This window comes from Dendrobates tinctorius, unplaced genomic scaffold (assembly GCF_039654945.1).
Source record: "Dendrobates tinctorius isolate UK_male_01 unplaced genomic scaffold, ASM3965494v1 ptg000022l, whole genome shotgun sequence".
NCBI lineage: Eukaryota > Metazoa > Chordata > Amphibia > Anura > Dendrobatidae > Dendrobates > Dendrobates tinctorius.
In genome coordinates, this window is record NW_027361690.1 from 39329734 (window position 1) to 39341980 (window position 12247).

At 46.8% G+C, this 12247-nt stretch overlaps 1 protein-coding gene across 1 annotated transcript in view; it reads left to right on the forward strand.

Annotated features, from left to right (window-relative positions):
• LOC141084136 (ADAMTS-like protein 5) overlaps window positions 1–12247 on the forward strand; it is a 124833-nt gene that overhangs the window by 84829 nt on the left and 27757 nt on the right. Inside the window, exon 9 of the mRNA XM_073568611.1 lies at window positions 9314–9477. Within this exon, the coding sequence (XP_073424712.1) occupies window positions 9314–9477 (164 nt within the window). The remainder of the gene's footprint in view (window positions 1–9313; window positions 9478–12247) is intronic.

Genomic DNA, 12247 nt, shown 5'->3' on the forward strand with positions numbered 1-12247 from the left:
GCAGGCATAAGTCAGGAAACCGAAGGCAGGTGGATAACAGAAAACGGCAGGCAAAGGATTTCAGGAAACCGCAGGCAGGCGGCGGATTTCAGGAAACCGCAGGCAGGCGGAGGATCTCAGGAAACTGCAGGCAAGCAGAGGACATCAGGAACCCTCAGGTAGACGAACGTCAGTAAACCACAGGTAGGCGGAGTACAGGAGAAGGTGTGTAAACATAAATGGCAGATACCTGTAAATGAGAGATTCCGCTTTGTAAATTAAATTTTGACTTCAAAATCTAAAAAAATGAACTTGAAAACCCAGTCTCATTTGTTCAATATGCCCTAACAGGTTGGACATAAACTATGGATTGCCCAGATCATTCCATCATTTTTGTCTTTGGAAATTATTTATTTTCAGTATTAACTGAAACATTTCAATACAAAATATAAAATGCCACATAATCTGTTTTTTTGCACTTCTAAAAGTTGTATGTGATCATGCATGATGCAACCTTTTCTTCTGCTTACTGTGAAGGAATTTGTAAGACCCCCCAGTGGACCTCTCAGATCTCGTAGCTTGCAGTTTACATAGAGTTAACCAAAGTTGTTTTCTGCATTACAAATGGCATCCTGTTTACAAGATCAGTTTTCCAGCTTTTTAAAAGTACAGCTTTGCTATTGCATAATGAAAATTTCTACGGTTTTCTTGGTGTAACTGTTTGAATCAGTCCCCAAACATTTACAAGATCTCTTATTGCTGTCAAGGCACTCGTCTTCATCCAGGTGCGGGGCTTGTTATCTGATCTGATTTTAGCCTCTGTTATAGCGAGAACATTCATAGAAAGCAAGCAGAGATCTTTAGCATGGTGATGGATTGATACAGAACATGAAATGAGTTTTCATTATATTATTGGTTTGATAAAGATCTATTTTAGATAGAGAAACATGAAAGTCACTTGGGAAACTACTTGACATATTATAAAGTATTGTTGTAAAGGGGCGTATGACTTTAATATTTTCCCTGGGGCAGTTTAACCAGTTCATTCACCCACTGACAGCACAATAATTAAAATTTAAAGTGAAGATGGGTGTAATGGTATGTCAGTGGATGAGAAGTTCTTGACACTGCTGTAAATCCTTTAGCATTAGATTGTCATAACATGCCTCTTTAACTTCCCCATAACTGGCTCTTTCATCTACCCTTCCACAGGGGCCTCATTATTTTCTTCATTCTACAGTAGAAATTTAGAGTTGGATACACAGGTTTATCTCAGATACATGTCATGGAAAAGAATTACGGTACATACTTTCCCAAAATAATCAAGGAAAGCTTGTGTTTAATCTGAGCTGAAATATCTCATTAGGAGGCATTTCAGAGCCCTCTGGCGTTTTTACGAAAATGTATTCTTATCTGTTCATTGGACTTGCTACATAGACAGGTAACATCTTGCCCAAGAATCAGCCTAAGAGAGGCGAATCTGATTTATTCAGCCTTCTATCTGTTAGGAACGGCGGAACGCACTAAATAAAAATAATAATAAAGTGCGTTCGCCGCTCGTGGTCCACCGTGCAGTAGGTGTTACAACCGCTGCTGAGTGATGACAGAGGAGCAATATGGCGGTATAATGCGCACGGGTTCAACTTCACTCGAAGTGCGCAGAGCAGGCTCTGTTCACACACAGAGGCGCCACAACAAAAACATACAAAAGGCTGAGCCTGTTAGAGTCACAGGCCTCAGGTAAATGCACACACGGTATAAGGTCACAGGAGCAGGAACTAAGACAAAGGGACTGCGTCCGTCTAGACCTACCATGTGTGTGGCGTCGCTACTGCGAACGCGAAGAAGGGCTGCAACTGCAGCGCGGCGCAGGACACGGCCGCTGGACGACACAGCTACAAAGCAGGCGCTATGTCGGACGCTAGTGCAGAGGTGCGGTGTGCACAGTGCCCTAAGGCTTGCCACAGACTGGCGCAGACTACTGAACTAATTCCCTAAACACATGCGTAATATCAGAGGGAAGGGGTTTCATAATAAGTCAGTCACCAGAATCGTACCTCCGTCACCATTCACACATAGCAGAATAGTCTATACTAGCGCATGGCGGAACGGCCATGCACGCTTTTTATAGCAGCCGGGACCTTCTGGAAGCTACCAGATCTCCGAGATGGACCAATGAGATCTGGAGCAGGACCTGAGCACATGACTCCCGATCTCCAATAGTAATCCGTCTCATGAGCATGCTCAGTAGGAGGACAGAGGGACTTAGCCCCTGGAGAGATTTGCTGCAAGGCAATCTCCTCAGTGGTAGATAAAGAGCAAGAGACCGCAGAATGTATGGATCTGGATTCCTGCAGAGCAGACGCGGGAACCTGATTCCTAACATTACTCCTCCTAGGGCCCCCTCCTCTCTGAGCCTCCCAATCCAAAACCCTGTGCCCATCAGAGGCATAGGCCTCAGACTCGTCCGGAGGCAAGTCTGATGTCCCGGTAGGTGACACGGAAAACCGGGACACGTGGAAGGTATTAGAGGCGGCAAGATCGCCAGGCTTAAGAAGGGACATGTGGGAGACAATGGGAGCGGCACACCACCCGGAGCATAAGTTGAAGTGGGACGCAGCGATGTGTCGGCGAACGTCTCCACTCTCTGTTTAAGGAAGCTTACCCGAGCTCACGAGGCGCATGCCTGAATATATTTCTTAATGTCCGGAGCCCTGTGTGGCCACCAATACGACCCTGCCAGGATGCCAGGAATTTTGTGATCTGCATGTAGCCACAGTAACCACCCGCCCTGGATGCGTGTGCCCACGCAAGGACCTTCGGCCGAAGGCGAGGGGGGACAAAGGTCTTGCCCGGAGGCACAGAGTTTGTCCATTGCGGGGCCCCGTTATCCTGGTGAACAGAGTGCTGAAAGTGGCAGCCGCAAGTGGAACTTAGTGTCAGACGCGCCTCGAGACTGGCGCGAGACACCTCCATGTGCTCTGGGAGTGAACACTCTGGCTCGGGTGATTCCAGAGGTTCAAAGAGGTTGGGAGCCGGAGTAACCTTCTGTCTGGATTGAGCACGCTCCAGCCCGCGCTCCGAAAAACGGAGATCAATACGAGTGGCAATAGCAATCAGCTCCTCCAGACTTGCAGGAACCTCTCTTGTAGAAAGAGCATCCTTAACATGCTCAGCTAAACCTCTCCAAAACACAGGGATGAGGGCTTTGTCAGACCACTCCAGCTCGGAAGCCAGTGTCCGAAAACGAACGGCATACTGACTAACCGAGAGGGATCCCTGAGTCAAAGCCAGTAGCTGTAGAGAGGTGTCATGCGTGACCCGTGGTCCCAGGAAGACCTGCTTAATAGCTGTTAAAAACTGAGCAGCGGTCCGAACCTCTGGGTCACCACGCTCCCATAGTGGCGTAGCCCACACCAACGCCTTGCCCGACAGAAGGGAAACAATAAACCCCACCTTGGCCCGCTCTGTAGGGAATCGCGCAGCCAGTAACTCCAGCTGGATAGAGCACTGGCTGACGAAACCCATACAGGAGGCGCCATCGCCAGAAAATTTATCGGGCAACGGGAGGTGGGTAACTCGGCGCGTGGGAGGACGTGGACATACGAGAAACCGCCTCTGCGATTGCCTGTACAGCAGCCTCCGAAGACTTCGCCGCTGCGATAACACTCTCAAGAGTAGCCAACTGGCCTTCTAGCTGGTGAATGCACTGAAGGAGTTGCTGCTGATCTGCCATCACTAGCCAGACCCTGGCGCTAGTATAATGTTAGGAACGGCGGAACGCACTAAATAAAAATAATAATAACGTGCTTTCGCCGCTCGGGGTCCACCGTGCAGTAGGTGTTACAACCGCTGCTGAGTAATGGCAGACGAGCAATATGGCGATATAATGCGCATGGGTTCAACTTCACCCGAAGTGCGCAGAGCGGGCTCTGTTCACACACAGAGGCGCCGCAACAAAAACATACAAAAGGCTAAGCCTGTTAGAGTCACAGGCCTCAGGTAAATGCACACACGGTATAAGGTCACAGGAGCAGGAACTAAGACAGAGGAGCTGCGTCCGTCTAGACCTACCGTGTGTTCGGCGTCGCTACTGCGAGCGCCAAGAAGGGCTGCAGTGCGGCGCAGGACACTGCCGCTGGACGACACAGCTACAAAGCAGGCGCTATGTCAGACGCTAGCGTAGAGGTGTGGTGTGCACAGTGGCCTAAGGCTTGCCACAGACTGGCACAGACTACTGAACTAATTCCCTAACCACATGCGTAATATCAGAGGGAAGGGGTTTCATAATAAGTCAGTCACAGAATCATACATCCGTCACCATTCACACATAGCAGTATAGTCTATACTAGCGCATGGCGGAACGGCCATGCGCGCTTTTTATAGCAGCCGGGACCTTCCGGAAGCTTCCAGATCTCCGAGATGGACCAATGAGATCTGGAGCAGGACCTGAGCACATGACTCCCGATCTCCAATGGGAAACCGTCTCATGAGCATGCTCAGTAGGAGGACAGAGGGACTTAGCCCCTGGAGAGATTTGCTGCAAGGCAATCTCCTCTGCGATAGATAAAGAGCAAGAGACTGCAGAATGTAAGGATCTGGATTTCTGCAGAGCAGACACAGGAACCTGACTCCTAACACTATCACATCTGATAGAAGGCTGAACTTTCCTCCCACCTCTCATCTAACTTGCTCTTTGACAATCTACAATTTGGTTTCCGCCCCCATCACTCCACTGAGACAGCCCTGACCAAAATGACTAACGACCTACTTACAGCCAAATCAAATGGACAATACTCTATATTCCTGCTTCTAGACCTGTCCTCTGCATTCGACACAATTGAACACTGCCTCCTACTACAGATCCTCTCCTCCTTTGGCATCAAAGGCCTTGCTCAGTCCTGGATCTCCTCATACCTTTCCAACCGCACATTCAGCGTCTCCCACACCACCTCCTCATCCCACCTTCTCTCTGTTGGACTCCCCCAAGGCTCTGTTTTAGGACCCCTACTCTTCTCAATCTATACACTTGGTCTGGGACAACTCATAAAGTCCCACGAATTCCAGTACCACCTTTATGCTGATGACACTCAGATCTACCTCTCTGGCCCAGACGTCACCTCTCTGCTGTCCAGAATCCCAGAGTGTCTATCAGCCATATCCTCCTTCTTCTCCTCTCAATGTGGACAAATCTGAACTCATCAACTTTCCTCCATCTCACAGATCTTCCTTACCCGACCTAGCTATAACAATTAATGACATCCGCTGCCTCAGAGTAACCTTTGACTCTGCCCTGTCCTTCAAACCTTACATCCAAGCTCTTTCTACCTCCTGTCGCCTCCAGCTCAAAAATATTTCCAGAATCCGTCCTTTCCTCAACCCTCAATCTACTAAAATGCTTGTGCATGCCCTCATCATCTCCCGCCTCGACTACTGCAACATCCTTTTCTGTGTTCTCCCTGCTAACACCCTCGCACCTCTCCAGTCCATACTTAACTCTGATGCCCGACTAATTCATCTCTCCTCGCTACTCCTCCGCTTCTCCCCTCTGCAAATCTCTTCTGTTGTGATTTCCTTTTTTCCTTCACCATTGAGGTCTGATGAACTCCCTCCTCTGGTGAAGGAAGGTAGTGTTACTGATTACCAAACACCTGGGCAGCTAGATGATAACTGGGTGGCTGGAATTGAGGACTTGATATAAGGCTGCCGACACCCTTCTTCCTGGCTGGTGATTTTCCTGCTGGATTCTTGGAGACCAGTCTGATTCCTGCGTCTCAAAGCCAAGTTTTTCTGCTCTGCTTTGTACTCTTCAGTTTTGTTTTTGTTTTGCCTTGTTTTTTGGGAGTTCTGCCATCCCCGGCCGAGGGTGAGCTGAATTCCATTTTTGTCTCTGATCTGTTGATCTTTTGCTCTGTCTTCAGAATATACCTGAGTGCTGATATAGTCTTTTAAAGCCTAGCGACTTCAGGACCTGTTTTTCCTATCAGTCGGTTGGCTCATTTTGATAGGGTTTTTGCGGATGGCAGACAGCAGCTTTCCTATCCTGTCCTATGTAGTTAGCTTGGGCCCCATCATTTGCTCAACCTATCTTTCTATCTGTGTTAGTGTTTTCATCTTGCTTCACCGTCATTATATGTTGGGGGCTGCCTATTGCTTTGGGGTCTGCTCTGGGGCAGTTTAGTTTTTCCCCTTTCTGTCTTTAGGCTATGTAGCTCTCCGGCTGTGATCGAGGGTCTAGGGCACCGTAGGAACCCCCCACGGCTACTGCTAGTTGTTGTGGATAGGTTCAGGGGTCTGCAATCCGATAGCTGCCAACCTCTCTGGTTTTTCTGGACTTAGCTGGTATTTTGTTTTTTCCTCCTTCGGTGACTCATCATAACACTCTTCACTGGCTCCCATACCCTCAGCGTATCCAGTTCAAATTACTAATACTGACCTACAAGGCCATCTATAACCTGTCTCCCCCATATGTCTCTGAACTAATCTCCTGATACCTTCCCTCACGTAATCTCCGGTCCTCCCAAGACCTCCTTCTCTCCTCCACACTTATTCGCTCCTCACCCAACCGCCTCCAAGACTTCTCCCGAACTGCCCCTATTCTCTGGAATTCTTTGCCCCAACAAGTCCGACTATCAACCAAATTTGGATCCTTCAGACGGAACCTGAAAACCCACCTCTTCAAGAAAGCCTACAGCCTGCAATGACCCCGCTACCTCCTTCTCTCTCACCACTACCGCTGATATCACCTCAACCAACACCGAAACTGCTGCAACCCACCAACCTACTGTCTCCTTCCCCACCATCCTGTAGCATGTAAGCCCGAAAGAGCAGGGTCCTCTCTCCTCTGTATCAGTCTGTCATTGTTAGTTTGTTTACAGTAAGTGATATCTGTTATTTGTATGTAACCCCTTCTCATGTACAGCACCATGGAATCAATGGCGCTATATAAATAAATAATAATAATAATAATCTACTCGTTCTGTTTCTTACTACTTGGGAATGAGGTCTGTTTTTCCGCCTTCATATGTGTGGAGTACAGAAACCTGAGCTCCCCTAGTAATGTGTAAGACAGATTATCAATCATCACGCGTATATCTTAGTCATTGCCTCATCACTGGCACCATGTTTGCATTGGAATTTGTACATCCTCTTGATTGTGAAATCATGTCATTAGTCATTTCGCATTGTAAAGCAATTCTAGGAAATATGTTTGCATTTAAGTGAAAAATATTCCTCCAGTGATAAAATTGGTGTAATACCCAATGTAGCCTAAAAAAAATAATTAAAAAAAAAGTGATGTATACCTTACTTATTCCTTGTTGCTGCTTCCCTGATCCATCATGTGACATCAGTGGTGACAACAACTATTAGCAGTGATTGGCTGCAGCGGTCACATGTCACGTCAGAGTCTGGTGGGGGACCAGGTTAGCGTTGGCATGAGTGCATCAGTGAAATATGAAGGTGAGCTATTTTGCTTTTTTTGTTATTTTAGACCATTGTGAGTTGTTGCTAGAAACTTTCACGGCTAATCCCTTTAAGAATGTGTTGTGGTGACGAGATCGCACCTTCAGACAACACAAAAGTCGCAGCTTGGTAATTGTAACATTCTGTTTGTTTTTGTACAAGTTTAGTTTGTCTTTGGCTCTTGATTAGGAAATTTCTTTTAATCTTTATAGGAAAACTTGCCAAAAGCATGAAGCTGCGTGCAAAAAAGAAAACCATTACAAAACCACAGAAGAAAGGCTGTAATTAAACTGTCAGAGAGCAAACACAAAAATAAGACCTCATTTTTTTGTTTGCTCTTTGACTGTTCAAGTATCTTATCTGCCATTTGTAGGTTTCTAAAGAATAGAATCTTGTGGTATTTGACATATTAGAATAACAGAAAAGAAGGGAACCATAAACTGGCTGCTTTATATCTAAGAGGAACTTAGGGTACCGTCACACTTGGCGATGCACCAGCGATCCCGACAACGATATGACCTAGTAGGGATCGCTGGTGCGTCGCTACGTGGTTGCTGGTGAGATGTCAAACAGTCAGATCTCACCAGCGACGCAGCAAAGATACGGAACGATACAACGGTCGATGGGACCCTGTCTCTCAGACCTGTAGTATTGAGGTCATTCGTCGTTGTCCCTGTCAAACACAGCGATGCATGCTGGCCAGCGGGACACCAGCGATCAAAAAATGGCCCAGGACATTCGAGCACGATCAGCCACATCTCAGCAGGGGCCCGATCGCCGCTATGTGTCACACGTAGCGAGATCGCTGTTGCGTCACAAAATCGGTGACGCAACAGCGATCTCGCTATGTGAGACGGGGGCTTTAGGATAAAACAAATGAGAATATATCTTGCAGTAAATAGTAATAGTATATGTAAATAACAGGGCACTTAGTTGACACTAGTTTGATCAAAAGTGCATAAGAGTAATCCAAGGGGCACCTTAATCATGATAGTCACTAACACACGCTGGCCTCAAAATAAGATGGGCAGAGTAGGACCTAGGACTGACTGTTTCAACACCTGCCCATGGAAAGCTATGTAGATGGAATGTACAGACCAAAAAGGGGGAGCCCTGAATGTGCAAAGAGCACAAAACTAAAACACAATCAAAGAAATGGGCCTGTACCCATGTTAGTGTAAGGGCAATGTGTAGGTGCATATTCACACTGTGGCCATGGGGCACTTAGCTGACACTATTTTGATCAAAAATGCTTAAAAGCCATCCCACCGCGACTAGGTGTACCCAATCAGGATGGTCCCTAACTTCTGAAGTTCACCACGCAACGTGTCAGCAGGCCATGGAATAGAGCAGGGCACTATTTTTAATTTTAGTATGACTTGCTGTTTGCATAAATACCACCAAAGATTAAGTGTTCCTAATTATTCTGAGTTAATAAACTAGTGGTTGTATATATCCTCATAGCTAAAGTTTCTGTGTGGCAATTCTTTGGGTGCTGAAAAGTAAAATTATATCAGTTGTATTTTCCTAAGAACTGAGTAAATTGGGCATCTTTGTCATCCAACATTATGCAAAAAACTATAAACTCCACAGACATGTTCAGACCATAAAGTTCGCATTTTAATAGTCTAGTTAGATTATAACTTAATGTATTACTTAATGATTGGTAATAAAATGTGATTTATTTTCATTAGTATCAGCGTTATTTTACAGAGACTAGTAAAACAAGGTAACGCTGCTCTGCCCGGCACTCGGTGGAGCCAGACATCATCTCCAGTTGGGTTATTAAGTGAGCTGTGGAATGTGGGTTTTGTAATCTCCCTCTGTTAAGTTTCACTCTCATTTTACACTTACCGTTTTTTTTTATCAGCCTTGAGAAATAGAAATCATCATTATGTCATCAATGGCAACTGGGCTATTAATTACCCCGGAGAATTCAATGTGGCAGGAACCAAGGTCCAGTACAAGCGATCCTCTGACAACCAGGAGACTTTTGAGGCCACAGGACCAACTGATGAGGATTTGCATGTCATGGTGAGAGTTTCATATGTACTGTTATTATTTTCCTCAGTTTTGCTATACACAATAATATAGTGGATGTAATAACCTAAAAGCAACATGGCCATGGTGTTATTATCAGACCATGATATACACTTATGGAGAAGATCAACATGTTTCAACGTAGTGTCTGAAACTCATAATCCATTCACTCATACGATTTTGACATGAACTAAAGTGCAGTGTCTAAAATAGCCATATGTTAAGTAAATTAATATTCAGCTGATAGATAAGCATGCAGAAACAAACCCTAAATCAAACCAGAAACGTCACATGCCATGATAATCCATTATGTAGACGAATGTTTCCAGGCAACCAACAACAAAAATAACACCGGTATTTGATCATCCCCTCCAGACATCTGGTCTCAAATCTGAAATAACTTGACAAAAAATAAAAAGGTGGCTAATTTAGTATCTTATTATGTGATGCATCTTTATGTACAATTGTGTAAAGCTAGATCTGGACTGGAAATCTACACTGCCAAAATGCCTGACCAAGTCAGTGTCTGAGTTTACTTAGGGGAATGGGAATTTCTCAGTTACAGTGTGTGTCAACCATCCCTGTCAGAGCCACTACAGTCAACCATCCCTGCTAGAGTCGCTACCAACAACTATCCCTGCCAGAGCCACTACCGTCAACCATCCCTGCTAGAGTTACTGCCGTCAACCATCCCTGCCAGAGCCACTACCATCAACCATCCCTGTCAGAGCCAATACAGTCAACCTTCCCTGCCAGAGCCACTACCATCAACCATCCCCTGCCAGAGCCACTACAGTCAGCCATCCCCTGCCAGAGCCACTACAGTCAACCATCCTTGCCAGAGCCACTACCATGAACCTGGCACAGGATGTTTGTGACTACTGAACAATATTAGTAGATAAAATACAACAGATTAATATTCAACATAACTGCATCTTTAGAGCAGATTTCACATCATCCAGAATCCTCATCATTGCAGCTGAAAGATTTCCTAGTTAGTGAAGCATGTCTATCAAAGTTCTCATCCTCTTAATATATTGCAGTCCTCATATTTTATAGCAGTGTGTACTTACAACTGTTCATTTTCACTTTCTATCCAGCTAATTCTTCTCTTTTCCATTAGGACTATGACATCACATTATTAAAAACTATTTGAATCCTTCTAAGCTCTATGTAGAAACAGGAGGTCAATTTTCCTGTATGAGTCATAAGTCACTGCTTAAGTTTCTGGCAGGGGAAGGAGGGAGTAGCTGGGTCATGAGTTGAAGAGGGGAATGATAAACGCAGGGACAAGAGACTTTCTGATTCTACAGACAGCAGAGAAGAAAGAAGAATTAGCTGGGTAGAAAGGCAAAATGAGCAATTGTAAATACACAGTGCTATATAATATGATGACTGCAATATATAAAAGGATAAATGCTTTGATGGAAGGAGTGCTTCTTTAAATAATTCCAGTGATATATGTGGTAATTGCAGGTACGCAGGATACAGTGACGAGTCGCAAGACAATTTGGTGCTTTCTATAATAACGTTTATAAGACTAGAGGGAACTTTCCTCAGTAACGGCTGGTTCACCAAAAGGGGTAACACGGGTTGCCCTCGCAGGGGCTCTAAAACAAGCAAACACAAACGGGTAGAACACGACTACTTCCGGCCATAGCCGGTCACTATAGGGCCGTGGTATGGCCAACTACGGGTCCGTAAATATATAGTCCACTTAGCCGTCCAGACGTCCCTCGCCGTTTGGGATGGTGGTCTTTCGGAGTAGTAGTCGCTGGGCCCAGTTGCTGAGGCGTTGGCGAAGTCTTCGCACGCTCCGGCGCGCTGATGACACTGAAACTCCACAGGCCCGGGCAGAGTCCTTGAACGGGTGGGCCGCAGTCCCCGGACTGGGGCAAGCGGCAGCGATGTGTGGTGGCGAATCACAGACCACCTGCGCAGCTAACGGCTGCGACGGGGAGTCCGCGGCCAGCAGAGGCTCGGCCCCTGCTGCGGACCGCGGCGGGACAGTGGTGGCCGGCGGCGGCACTGTACTTGCCACGGCCACTGGTGAGAGCAGGGCGGCTGTGGGTGACGAGGGACAGGCCGCAGTCACGGGCTGGAGCGAGAGGGCAGCGGCCGCGGGTGACCGCGGGTAGGCCGTGTCATGATCCAGGACGGGATTTCGCTTTGACCCGTCCTGGTTAGACTATGGGTTAATTGTGCTGCCTCTCTCTGGCAGCAGGAGGCTATTTAGTGCTCACTGGACCTGGGTCCAGAGTCAGTTATACTCCTGCCCTCGGCTGAGTTAAGTGACCTCTTGTATACGTGTGCCTTGTGCCTGATATCTTGCTTGCTTGTTCGGTTGTGATCTGGTTCTGTCCCTGTTACGAGTTCTGCCTGCCCCTCTTGTACTGCGCTACCTCTCGTGTATGACTCTCTGCTTGTGACCCGACTTCTCTCTGCTCGTCCCCTTGGTACCACGTCGTCCTCTTGTGTATGACCTTTGGCTTTGTCTGACTACCCGTCTGTTTGTACCTCCTGTACCTCGTTTGCCCGTACTGTGTGTGACCTCCGTTTTGCCTGACTCTGAGTTGTTGTATGGTGTCCTGTCCTATCTGAATACAGGACGCTAAGCCCCGCCCCCTTGCAGTCACATGACCATAGGTCCCGTGCAGACTATTCAGTTTCAGTGTCCGCAGGTCCTATGCCTCTTTACTTTCCAGCGCTGACTGGACCCTGACACTATTAGCCTGAAGCACACATGGTCACCTCTGCTGCCCGT